The sequence below is a fragment of the Hibiscus syriacus genome, unplaced genomic scaffold, assembly GCF_006381635.1.
Source record: "Hibiscus syriacus cultivar Baekdansim isolate YM2019G1 unplaced genomic scaffold, ASM638163v2 tig00111715_pilon, whole genome shotgun sequence".
NCBI classification, from domain to species: Eukaryota; Viridiplantae; Streptophyta; class Magnoliopsida; order Malvales; family Malvaceae; genus Hibiscus; species Hibiscus syriacus.
Window position 1 is genome coordinate 127,923 of NW_024063160.1, and position 12,451 is coordinate 140,373.

A 12,451-nucleotide genomic window follows, 5' to 3' on the forward strand; every position below is an offset into this window, starting at 1 on the left:
TTTGAACTGGAGTAATAAAATAAAACAAAACCTATTTTTTAAAACCACAATGTACTAAAGTTAAACAAAAATTAAACTTTATGTATATTTTAATTTTTTTGAAAATTTAGATACTAAAATGAATCAAAACTAATAATTTAAATAATAGACGCGTAATTTACTCAAAAAATATATCATATTATTTTTTATCAAAAACAATATAGTACTAATGAGGTAATGAGTCTATCGCAAACTGAAACACATTATTAATATGAGATATCAAAACATATAATCAATTAAATTATTCTTATTAAATATATATTAAAAAATTAAAACCACTCTATAATTAATTTATCTTAAAAATTTAGTTTTAATTGTCAATTAAATAAAAATATTATATGATATGATATGTCAACATTTTATTATATTTTTAATTTTCATATCAACTTTCTCAGTAGTTTTAATCAATTTTATTCAACTAAGCGATGACACATCGCCAACTATGAAGATATATCATTTTGAGTTAGATTAGTCATTTGAATTAGTTTTATCACATTTTATATTTAATTTATATAATAATATCATCACAAAATTTATATATTTTTTATAATTATTGAGCTTAAAATAATTTAAAAAAGAATAAAGATAGATACTTTATATAAAAGTTGAAGATAATTTTATTATTATGATGTTTTAAATCAATGTAGTTTGAGACAATGGATGCATTTTACTCGAAAATTAAAGGTCTGTTTGATTTTAGAAAATATAGGTTATTTTCATTTTTATTTTCTTATAAAATAAAAACGTTGAAGTAAACATGATTGATTATAAAATTGGAAAATGATTTCTGGAAAATAAAAAAAATTGAAAATATGAAAAATAAAATAGATGTTTTCAATATTTTCAATAAAATTGTTTTGAAAATTTAAAAATTAAGGAAATATGATATCTAGTTTTTTAACTTACACAAGTTTAAATCATTCTAACATTTTTTTTGATTTAATGATATTTGAAACCCTCAAACTCTTGTAAAAAATCAATATGATCCCTAAACCTTTTTTACATTTGATGTAGTCCTTAAATTATTTTTTTAATAATTTATTTTTTTAGTATTTTTATATTTAATGTATTATCTAAATAATTGCTTATATTTTTAATCTGATTTTTAAAAAAAAATTAAATAAGTCCTCAAACTTTCTAAAATAATTAATTAAGTTCATCTACCACATCATCGTTCATCGAGTATTGCCACAACAATATTGTGAACTCTCATATCAATATAGTAGATTATCATGTAAGTTTGTGAACTGTCATATAAGCATTGTGGCGGCCAACATTTGATTATGTTATTTAAAGGGTTAGATTTATTTTTTCTAAGTTTAAGGATCATATTTGGTACAAAAAAGTGTTTAGGGACTACACTAATTATTTTTTTCTCAAAAGTTTGATGGTCTCAATCACCACTAAACATAATTTTTTTATGTTAATGACATTTTTGTGTGCTATTCCTTATAACAATATTTTTGTATATTTTAAAATTTAATTGATTTCCAATATGTATTAAGATCATATTCTTACAATAAATTAAAATAAATTTTGTATTATAGAATTTATTATCAATTTTATTGCTTTATATTTACATAACTCACATGTTAAATTTATATAATGAAAATTTTAATAATTATAGTTTAATTTAATTATTTAATAATTATTTGTTTATTTCTATTTTAAAAAATTAGATACCACATAAATTTTTACTATTTTAATTTTGAATTAAAATTTTCATTATATTAAATAAATATGTTTTCAAATTTTCAAAAATTAAAAATAAACATTATTTTCTGAAAATAAAAAAAATTAAAATCGAATGGATCCTAAACATCGCTACCCATACGAAGTGCATAGCCCATTCAACTATAGGCCTGACTGGTCGTGCTCAGTCGAACTGAAAGCCCGTCAAACACGCCGGCTATGCTTCTATTTTTTTTTATAAAAAAAGGAATTCATTAATATTTTCAGCTATTTGGGGAATAAAAAAGAAAAGGAAAAAGAAAGAAAAAAGGAGGGTAATCGGAGGGAGAGAGGGAGATGGAGAAAGAAAATTAAGAGGGAGAGAGGGTCTACGGACCGCCAACGCAACGATCCGAGGCCAAATTGAATTTAACACTGATGCTATCACTTACCTTTTTTATAGCTCCGATTCGCTTACTACTCTGCAAATTCTCAAATTTCAAAGAATTTGTAACCTCCAAACATCAACAAAACAGAAGGCCGATAGTCAGGGAAAGAAGGAAGGAAGCGATTATAACGCGATCGAATTTAGCAGAGCTGTTGAGAGAGTATCAGATTCGATCCAAGCATGACTGGGCCTCCGTTTCGATTTTCACTTCGACGTCTAATTTTACGTCTTCTAGGTATGTCTAATTCCATTATTTGCGTCCTTCGGTATTTTTTTTCGTTAATTTTTTTCTTTCTAATATAACGTTGGAATTTCGTCACTGTTTTAACCTGGTTTTGATTCTATATCAATATCTTTGTTCTTTACGGTATGGTTATGATTTTTTCCCATTAGTTTGAACTTCGATCGGAAAATTTTACCGGTTTACGTTTATAATATAATTTAGATAAAAAGTTCAGCTGTGGCTTCTCTCTATATTTTTAATTTTTTAAAAAATAATTTCCACTTTTCAATCCAATGATACATTTACCAAGAATTGGGGCGGAGCAAAGATTTTTAGAGCAATTAAATTATTGTTTGGAAATACTTTGAAATTTTAGTTGGTTCAAGAAGCGAAATTAACTCTTGGTTTTTATAGACTGCTATTGAGTCCGAATTATGTTAATTAGACCCTCAAAAAGTATAGACCAATAATGTTTGAAGTTGTTGGTTCATCTTAGTTTTAATCAGAAATAGAAATAACATGGCTGGAAGAAGCCTGCCCCTTGGGGGTGACCAGAGAATTAGAAAATTCCTCCAGTGTGTATCATGTAGCTGATTCGTGGGACTGAGAGTTTGTTGTGGAGATGAGTACAGGTTCTGATAATGCGGTAGCCCTTGCAAATCAGCTTTAGGTGTACTTATGAGTTATGGCATTGTTGTTATCTTGCTAACCTTTACTTTTCTACTTGTCTGCCGGGTTTTACATTTTATATTTTCAACTGAATCAATGAATTGGGTGGTTGTAGTGTGAATTAACTGTATGATGGTAGATACCGTTGTTTCAGCCGTAACAGTTGTATATCATGTGTATCTCTAGTTTTTTCTCAGCTTTGAAGTATCCATAAGAGCAGAAGGCTTATCAATCTTGGGAATAGGTTCTTCAGAATTTGTTTGGATTATCCGAGACCATGGAAGATTTGGCTAGGTGTCCTTATTGCTCAGATTGAGAAGCCTTGATGCCATAAGTTGAAAACATTAAGCTGTTGACGACGAACTTTATACTTTGCAGCATGTGTTCATTTGATGATTCTTGCTATTTATGCATGTGTAGTTTTAACAAGTTTTGAAATGTTTGTAGGGTTACAATTAGATTGAGTAAATTATATGAGGCAGGAGATTTCAACCTATTATTTGAAAATTTGACGTACAGACTAAGCTAGTTTTATTGTGATCCATTCATTTGGTCTTCTTTGCCCTGTTATCTAATCATTGTGCTTTTTTGTTTTGTGATTGCAGGGTTGATGTTGTGCTCTTTGTTATATGGGAACTTGTTATTTTAACTTTCCTGGTTTTTTCAGCTGTTTCTTTATATTTTAGGCATATGCAACTTGCCTTTATCCTAGTATGCATAACCATGCTATTGCTCCTCTGCATGAAAATCACTAAACAAATTAGATTGGCTAGGAAAAAGAAAAGGAGGATGCTTCTTCCGTTATCTATGTAGAACTACATGAAGCTTGGATTTAAAAAAACGAACCAACTTTTGGTTTAAATTTGAGATCTATTGATAATTGCATTTTGTTCATGCGTACTGTGGTTAAGAGAATGTGAATTGGCCCAAGGCTAGTTGATACTGGAATACTGTTTCGATATGATCACCTCAAAAGTTGGGGAACCATTGGGGAGTCTAATGAATTGAGGTGGAAAGTTGGGATACTCTAATTGAACTGGGTAGCAGTTAATCTTAAGGTGCAGGGCGGTTCTCACTACCTTTTTCCCCCATTCGTAGCTGTGAGAAACTAAATTTAGAATTCTGATCCAGGTGGGAATGTAGTAAACAATGTTTGCTTTATTTTGTAACGTATTCAGACTTGGTTGTAGTCTTAAAGACATCAGAGGATAGTAGTAGATGGTGTGAGTGATTGAAACATTTTTGCATGTATGATACACCCGTAAAGTTGATTTGCAACCGATCAATAGTATACGTAGGTGGAAAAGTTCTACTGTCCACTATTAAATTATACAAAGGTTAATAATTTCTTTCCTCTTATCTATTTGTACTTTTTGATCCAGACATCCAATATCGTGGGAATTTATTAAAAATTTGAAATTCAAGAGTCAGTGTATGGCCCGGCCCCTTAAAGCAAAATCAATGATCCCCAAGGCATTTAGAACGCAGAAAATCATAGTCACGTGTCTTGTTTGATTGGGGTACCCTAATCGAGCCTTCCCTTGGCGATATAAATCATCCACGTCATTTTGCAGTGTGAGATGACTTTTATGGTGTAAATTTCTTTTTATACCGATCAAGGGACAAAATTCTTGTGAAGCAATGGTCAAGTCCAATAACACGAACAATGCCTTGTCTGGCATTTCGGAGACGTGTCTTTGAACCAATGAGTTGACAAGAAATGAGTTGCTTCTTCCAAATCCAATGCCATCCATTTCCTCACGACGGCCGCCAGTTTTTTCGAGCTAATGATGGGAATAAACACGGCCTGCAGTGGCAGTCAAAAGAAGTGGTCAGCTTTTCTTTCTGTATCAAAATTGTAAACAGGCACTGGTAAGAACAACTCTGCCAGTACGTTCTGAAATCTGAACTACAATATATATATTTGTGTTGTGGGTGTTCTCTTTTAGCAGAAAACTAGTGGAAATTGAGTTTCAACAGAAACCATGTGTTGATTGGATATTGAAGATGATAAGGACTACGGTTCATGGATGCACCTAGGAGAGAGAATTATTTTTTTTTTCTTACAAAATAAATTATTATATATTTTAAAAAAATTTATATTTTATTTATTGATAATTCATTCTCATTGTTAAAATTTTATAAATTTATTTGTCAAAATTTTAAAGTTTTATATTCTAACATAAATTGTTGCGCACGTTTATGCGTGACTTTGTTTTGGATTTTGCTGAGGCCTAACAATGGATTTTACTATGGGTTGTTAATGAGTTGAACAGTTCGTGAGTTGTTTATATTCAGTTTGGTTAATATTTGATTTGGATTTACTTGATACAAATTTAAATTCAACTCGAAATTTTTATAAATTGAGTCTAGAAAAGTCTAATTAAACTTGATAAATTCGTGAACAATTCGTTAATTTTTTAAACTATTTTTTTAATATTTACCTTAAAATTGTTTTACTCCAAAAATAAGTCAAAATAATAATTATTATTTTGAAATTTAGACTTTGAATGTGCTTCATATACTCTTTTGATTCTTTTTAGTTAATTTTGTTAAATTATGTTTAAATTAAGCTCCATATAGTATTATTAAATTTTACTTTTAGTTAAATGAACAAGGTAAAATTTTTAGTGAGTTTAACGAGCAATGAGTCGAGTTGAATAACAATTTTAAAAAGCAACAAGTCGAGTCAAATAATAAATTTTTTTAGCGAGCACAAATAAAACATTAACCAACTTATAATCTTCTATCTCAATACCCACCCTTAGATTTCACAATTAATTGAGCAAAAATCACAACAGATGAAAAAGTACATAATTGTCCAGATTCGGGGTATTCACTTGTCGGCTGACATTTTGTATTTCCGCAGAGGAAAGTAATTCCCTTTGAGTTTGGTTTCAGTAGATCTCATACGTAAGAGTAAATACCCAAAAGCCCAGTATCAGAAACGAGCTCATGATCCGATCCAGCAGATATAAGAATCAGGCCTTCAATTGCGTATTCATTCTTCAATTTCCCATCCAACAGTTGGGATCGTTCAAATCAAAGGTACAATGCAATCTAGTGATCAACTCCGCTGAATTTGAGTCGAGAGCCACAATTTCAGCTTCGAACATCTGAGACCATTTCTGGTGATTTTGGGTTCCGTCAAGAGAGAGAGAGAGAGAGAGAGAGGGATGGGAGGTGGTCATGGAGGTGGCACAACTTACAAAGGTGTAACTTTGCATCACCCTAAGAGATAATTGTTTATTTAAAAACAATTCAAACATCACAAAATGATACTTTAGCGACGTTTTTTAAATAAACGTTGTAATAGAGTAGTACTTTTGACGCCGTTTTTATATAAATGCCGCAATAGATACATATGTAGTGACGTTTTTTCCACAAAGGCCACAACAGAGTAATACTTTAGCGTCGTTTTTATACAAACTCCGCAATAGGTCAATCTATAATAGCGTTTTTTCGACAAACGCCACAACAAATTAGTACTTTAATGGCGTTTTTATAAAAACGCCACAATAGTATTCACCTATAGGGACGTTTTTCTAATAAACGCCGCAACATATTATAACGTTAACGGCATTTTTACACAAACGCCGCAAAAATATGTACTTTAGCGACGTTTTTTAGAAAACGCATCTATAAAATGATAAATGATGGCGTCAATATTTGATAATTTTATTTGTTTAAATCCCTCTCCTCTTTTCCATATGTTCCCACGATCCCCTTTTCCTCTTGTCCATCTCCGCCGATCATAGTATATGCTATTCACTTATAAAAGCCTTTTTTTTTTCGCTATTAGATTTATTTTTTCAAATCCCTTTCCCCTTTTTCATCTTTTCCATCCACGCAAAACTGGTGCTGCTCGTCGCCGGTCGAAGCTGCCGAGGCCTCCAACGTGTCGCATCAATGCTTGACTCTCTGATTTGAGGTGCAAATAGTATCTGCTATTCACTTATGAAAACCTTTTTTGCTGGACATTAGATCTATTTTTTCAAGCTTTTGAGCTTGAATTGTTTGGAGGAAAACTCTAATCTATCTACTGGTTTTATCTGTTTTTTCTGGGTTTCTAAATCCTAGGGTTTCGAATCTATAGTTTGTGCTTTGATAATGTGGATTTTTATGGTCTGGTTTTGTATCTATGGGATTCGATGAACTGTATATGTTCTTGATTCGTCTTCACTAATATCACTTAGATCATTGATAATTAAACCTTCATTTCTTGTTGAGAAAATGACTCTTGTTTTTGGTGATTCAAAAATTGAGTTTTTCTTTTTGTTTTTCCTTTGGGCAGAGGCTTGGGGTGTTAGGAACTATTCAGTGTTAAGAAACGATCAACTAAGAATTAAAGGGGCTAACGATGTGATTGTTGTTGCCTCTAGTAAAGGTGGTGTTGGCAAGTCTACCAATGATGGTAATCTATTCTTTTTTCATGTTCATGGGTTAGGAATACAATTTTTCCAGGGATTTGTTTCACTCATGTTGGTTTATTTGCAATAGTTGCAGTTAATTTGGCGGTATCATTAGCTAACAGGTGTGGATTGAATGTAGGAGTGCTTGATGTATATGTGTACGGAGGTAATATTTCTATCTTCCAGGAGATGATCTTTCTTCAGTCAATGGAAAAAAATGTGAAAGTGTTCTATTAGTATATTGATTAATTATCCATTAGTACAACACTTGTTTTGGAGAATAAGTTCATCTTCCTGAAACTGTCTTTTGCTATGCATTTGCCCTTTTATCAATATCATTTGTTGTTTAGTAAATATCCTTTGCCAAATTTCCCAAGAAACTCTTTCTCGAAACTAACATACAGATATGAAGATGATTCCTATTGAGAACTATGGAGTGAAGTGTATGTCAATGGGATTTCCGGTGGATAAGGATGCGCCAACCGTGTGGAGAGAACCCATGATATTCAAATTTATATAGGTTTTGTCTTATTTTTCTTTCCTTCATTCTGGAATGCACATCTCTTTATAGCTTCAAATCCAGTTGTCTGTATATCACACCGTTAATCAGTAGAGCAGAGAAAAATAACATGTCGCCGACATCTTTGATTCAAATCCAACCTTAGTTGAGTCGACTTCCCTGTTTTATATAATCTAGATATTGTGTTATAAGTCGCCATTGTTTCTTTTGAGAGTTTGTCCTGCAAATTGAAATTCACATATCTTTATAACAATTGCATTCACTGAGCTTAAGAATATTGCATGCTAAACTATTTTAGATGTTTCTATATTTTTTATTTACATAGTATTTTATGATAGCCTATGTTCATTTCAGGTGATGAGTGCTCTTCAGAAAATGTCGAGGGATGTTGACTGGAGAGATCTTGATATCCTTGTGGTGGATATGCCCCTGGAACAGGTGATGCACAACTAACCATGTCCCAGAAGCTTCAGTTGTCAGGTAGACAATTAAACTATAGCCTTTTTTTTATCCCTTTCGGGAACAAAGTATATGGTACCATGCATATGACTGGATAGGCGTTCCACTTACCATGTAAATTCAAGATTCGTCTATCAAACCTCACTAATATCACTTAGATCATCGGTGCCTGTATATGCCTTTTAGTTGATTTCTTTGCTATAGTTGAAATCATTTTTGACATGCGGGGATACATTCTGGAACGGGAAAAAGGAAATGAAGGAAAACATATCTTACTTCACTTCCCCTATCCAATACATTCATTTACTTAAAAAATTTATGTTTGATGTTTTCGCTTAGGTGCTTTAATAGTTTCAACCCCACAAGATGTTGCACTGATTGATGCTCGTAGAGGAGTTAGAATGTTCTCTAAAGTTCAAGTTCTTGTAAGTGGTAATTTCTGCACGAATTCTCTTATCATGCCTGCAAAGCTTGTTGATAATTTTTGTGTAGCGCCTAAATTTGGTATCCTTATGAAGTTTTTAACCATGATTGCTCTCTTCTGCATGAGATATTATTTTTTCATCTTGCCTGTTAAATCTGTGGCGTTGAAAGAATCTTCAATTGCAAAAACATTATCTATCCTCGAGGAAGACGACGCTGCCTCTACTGTTACTCCAAGTAAACACTTCTATCTTTTATTTTAATTTTTTTAAATGTTTGATTTAGTTCTCAATCCACCTCCAATCAAGTTTCATACTGTAGGTGGAAGATCGTTATCTGTTTCAAGTGAAACACTGAAGCGCGCAATGAGTCTTCTTGGTGAACCGGAGCTAGGGGAATTGTTTTTTTTACTTCCTTTCCCCACGAAGGAACAATGAAGATTAAATTCTAGTGAACAATTTTTTTAGTTGAAAGTGAAAAAACCTAAAGTAAATTCAAGAGAACAATGTCAAACTACATTACTTTTAATTTTAATGTTTATAAATTTTAATTTATTTTGTTGTTAAGTATTTTTCTGCATAACTTGTGTCTTAATGAAAATGTATGGTTGTTGTTAATTAGATAAATCTACATGATATTAAATTTAAGTGATGTACAACAGAAATGAAATATGCAAAATCAATTAATCTTAGCTAAAGAAAGGTAATTAGCGACGTTTATATCCAAAAACGCAAAACGCCGCTATAGATGTGACATTTTGCTGCGTTTGTATCCAAAAATGCCACTATAGATATAACCTTTTGCGGCGTTTTTGGATCTTGACCTTTTGAGGCGTTTGTTCAAAAAAACAACTCTATAGATATCGATTTTTTGCGTCGTTTGTTCCAAAAATGCCGCTAACTTTAGCGGCGCTTCTGGCGACGTTTTTCCTATCGCCTTAAGTGCTTTTAGCGGCGTTTAAAAACGGCGCTATAGGACTAAAAAAGCATCACCAAAACTCTGTTTTGTTGTAATGTATCAATTACTTAAATTATATGAATCAATATTAAAAATCAAAATTTCTAACAATTATACCTGCTTTTGACAATGTTTTCGTGTAAGATAGACATCATCATACCAACAAAGAAAGCTAAAAAAATCAAGACTACGGGAGGAGAACCCTGTGGGAAAACAACCAGCCAAGGCTTTAAAGTGAGGAAGAACGATGGGACCAGATTTGTGGGGGCTTTCTGCCAATCAAATGTTGGAGATGTGTCCCCAATGTGCTAGGAGCATTTTGCACAGACACTGGGAAGCCTTGTGATTTTAATCACTCGTCTTGTAATGGCAATGACCAGCTCTGCGTGGGCCGTGGCCCTGGGTATTTATACCTTTACCCCATGCTTTTAACACAATAGACTGCTTCACCTTGTTTTAGCTTAAATTTGTGTAACAGATACCCAGATGAAATATTGAGCACAAAGATCATAGGAGAGAGGCAATTCAAAAAAGCTGTGGAGCTATTCAGCTCTGCTGCTAATCTGTTGAGCGGAAAAATTGATTATCGCCATACGTATATAAATTTCACCAACATTGAAGTGCAATTGAATGGAAGCACCGTAGTAATGACTTGTCCTGCAGATCTTGGTCCCGGTTTTGCTGCTGGAACTACAGATGGGCCTGGAATGTTTGGTTTTCAACAAGGCGAGACAGAGGTTCGCACTTGGCGATTGCCGATTGGCATCCATTATATCGAGCCATGACTTGCTATCCTCGGTCTCTCGTCTTAGAACCTAAGATTCTGATACCACGTACCTCTCTTTGGGCAGATCAATGAGTTTTGGAAACAATTACGGGACTTGATAAAAGAGCCTAGCAAATACTGGGTGGATTGCCAACAACCTAAGCCAGTTTTGCTTAGCACTGGCGAAATGTTTGAACCCTATGCCTGGGCGGTAAGACCGTTATTTTTAACTGTGTCGGTGTGTGGTTGACAATATATAATGCATTGAATATAGATCACGCCTTACCTTTGTCTCACGCCACTCCATATTTGTGCAGCCCGCTATACTTCCCATTCAAAGGCTGAGGTTGGGGAATTTCGTTATCCTATCTGTACCTGGAAGTTAGCTTTTTCTTAACTGATGAGTTAAATTCTTCTCTTTATGGGGGAAGTTTTACAGTATTCTGCAGGGTTAAGTTTTCTTCACTAATAACAATGCAGAGTTCACGACGATGGCCTATCGGCGGCTAAGGAAAGCAGTTAAAGAGACATTGATAAGTAATGGAAATGGAGAATTCACGACGATGTGGTAATAGCAGGACTTACAAACACGTATTCTCAGTATATAGCAACTTTTTGAGGAGTACAAGCTGCAGCGATATGAGGTATATTGGAAGACCATAACAACTCAGATCAAACAACAATATTGTAGTTACGCGCGCGGCTGCCTTTTTATTTATAGTCATATATATATATGCAGGCTGCTTCGACACTATATGGTCCTCATACGTTATCAGCTTACATCCAAGAGTTCACGAAACTCGCAAAAGCAATGGCTACGGGTGAAAAGCCAGCCAGTGTTGGTTTGTTACCACCGGATCTCTCCTCTGTTCAAATCAGCCACTTACAAGACCCTCTAGGAGACTCATCGCCATCAGGAAAAAGATTTGGAGACATGGAGCAAGATGTTGCTCAACCAAATGGAGGCTCATTCAAGAGGGGAGATAAACCGGGGCTACGTTTTGGAGCGCTAATCCAAGAAATGCTCTGCTGATAGAAGGCACATTTGCAGTAGTGGAGATGCTTCAAGGGGAGAGGTGGATTCCCGTCTACGATGATGACGATTTTAGCTTGGTTTTCAAGTGGAATGCTGATAACAGTGGCATGTACGGCTTAGCGACCATTGAATGGGAAGTACCGGAAGTTGCTGCTTCCGGGGTTTATCGGCTCAGGCACTTTGGGTCGTCTAAGAAACTAAGGACTCTCCTAATGAATACTACACAGGCGCATCCAGTGCATTCACGGTGGCATGAATAACCTCAGTGTAATTTGCATCTCAGAAAATAAGGCACAGTTGTCCATCTACATAAGTTTTTCTGAGATTTCAAATCCAGACAACTCTAATGTGTTGAAATTGAACATTAAAACTAGCACATATATGGCTCTTAATCTTACAAAATCTGAAAATTGACGACAATTACCATTTCGGGTTTTTTTTAGCCCCATTACAAAAACGAAGATGTCCAAAATGACAGTATGAAACGAAGGTGTTAGTCCGAACAGCTGCATAAAACGACACCGTTTAAATTAGCATCAACTCTAACAATTACGCCGTTTTATTTACTTAAAAACGGCTCGTAACACTACGTAATTGTTCATTGTTGATATAATTATCGATTCTGATTTATCGCAATTGACATGCATTTCCTTTTTCTCCTTTCTATTGGAAAACAATTGAATCAATGTTGGTTATTGTATTTATTGTAAAAACATATCCCTGAAAATCATAGGAAACTTGAGGTTTTGTTAGCCATTGCAAAAACAAATGCTTGTAAGTTGTAATGAATTTGCTTGGGGTGATGTATGTTTCAAATCCTGAAATGGA

At 33.6% G+C, this 12,451-nt stretch overlaps 1 protein-coding gene, 1 long non-coding RNA gene and 2 pseudogenes across 2 annotated transcripts; all 4 read left to right on the plus strand.

Moving 5' to 3' along the window:
- Positions 1-2,086: 2,086 nt before the first annotated feature.
- On the plus strand, positions 2,087-4,349 carry LOC120168224. Its single transcript, XM_039177019.1, has 3 exons — positions 2,087-2,393; positions 3,656-3,925; positions 3,970-4,349. The coding sequence occupies exons 1-2, from the start codon at positions 2,149-2,151 to the stop codon at positions 3,861-3,863; spliced, it is 453 nt and encodes a 150-aa protein (XP_039032950.1). The 5' UTR covers positions 2,087-2,148; the 3' UTR covers positions 3,864-3,925; positions 3,970-4,349.
- A 2,399-nt stretch (positions 4,350-6,748) lies between these two features.
- On the plus strand, positions 6,749-8,008 carry LOC120168210. The gene is made up of 3 exons (XR_005520105.1): positions 6,749-6,981; positions 7,345-7,464; positions 7,557-8,008. It is a non-coding gene; the product is annotated as an uncharacterized LOC120168210 (long non-coding RNA).
- Positions 8,009-8,227: 219 nt separating this feature from the next.
- Positions 8,228-9,221, plus strand: LOC120168166 (annotated as a pseudogene).
- Positions 9,222-9,950: 729 nt separating this feature from the next.
- LOC120168167 lies at positions 9,951-11,879 on the plus strand (annotated as a pseudogene).
- Positions 11,880-12,451: the final 572 nt, after the last annotated feature.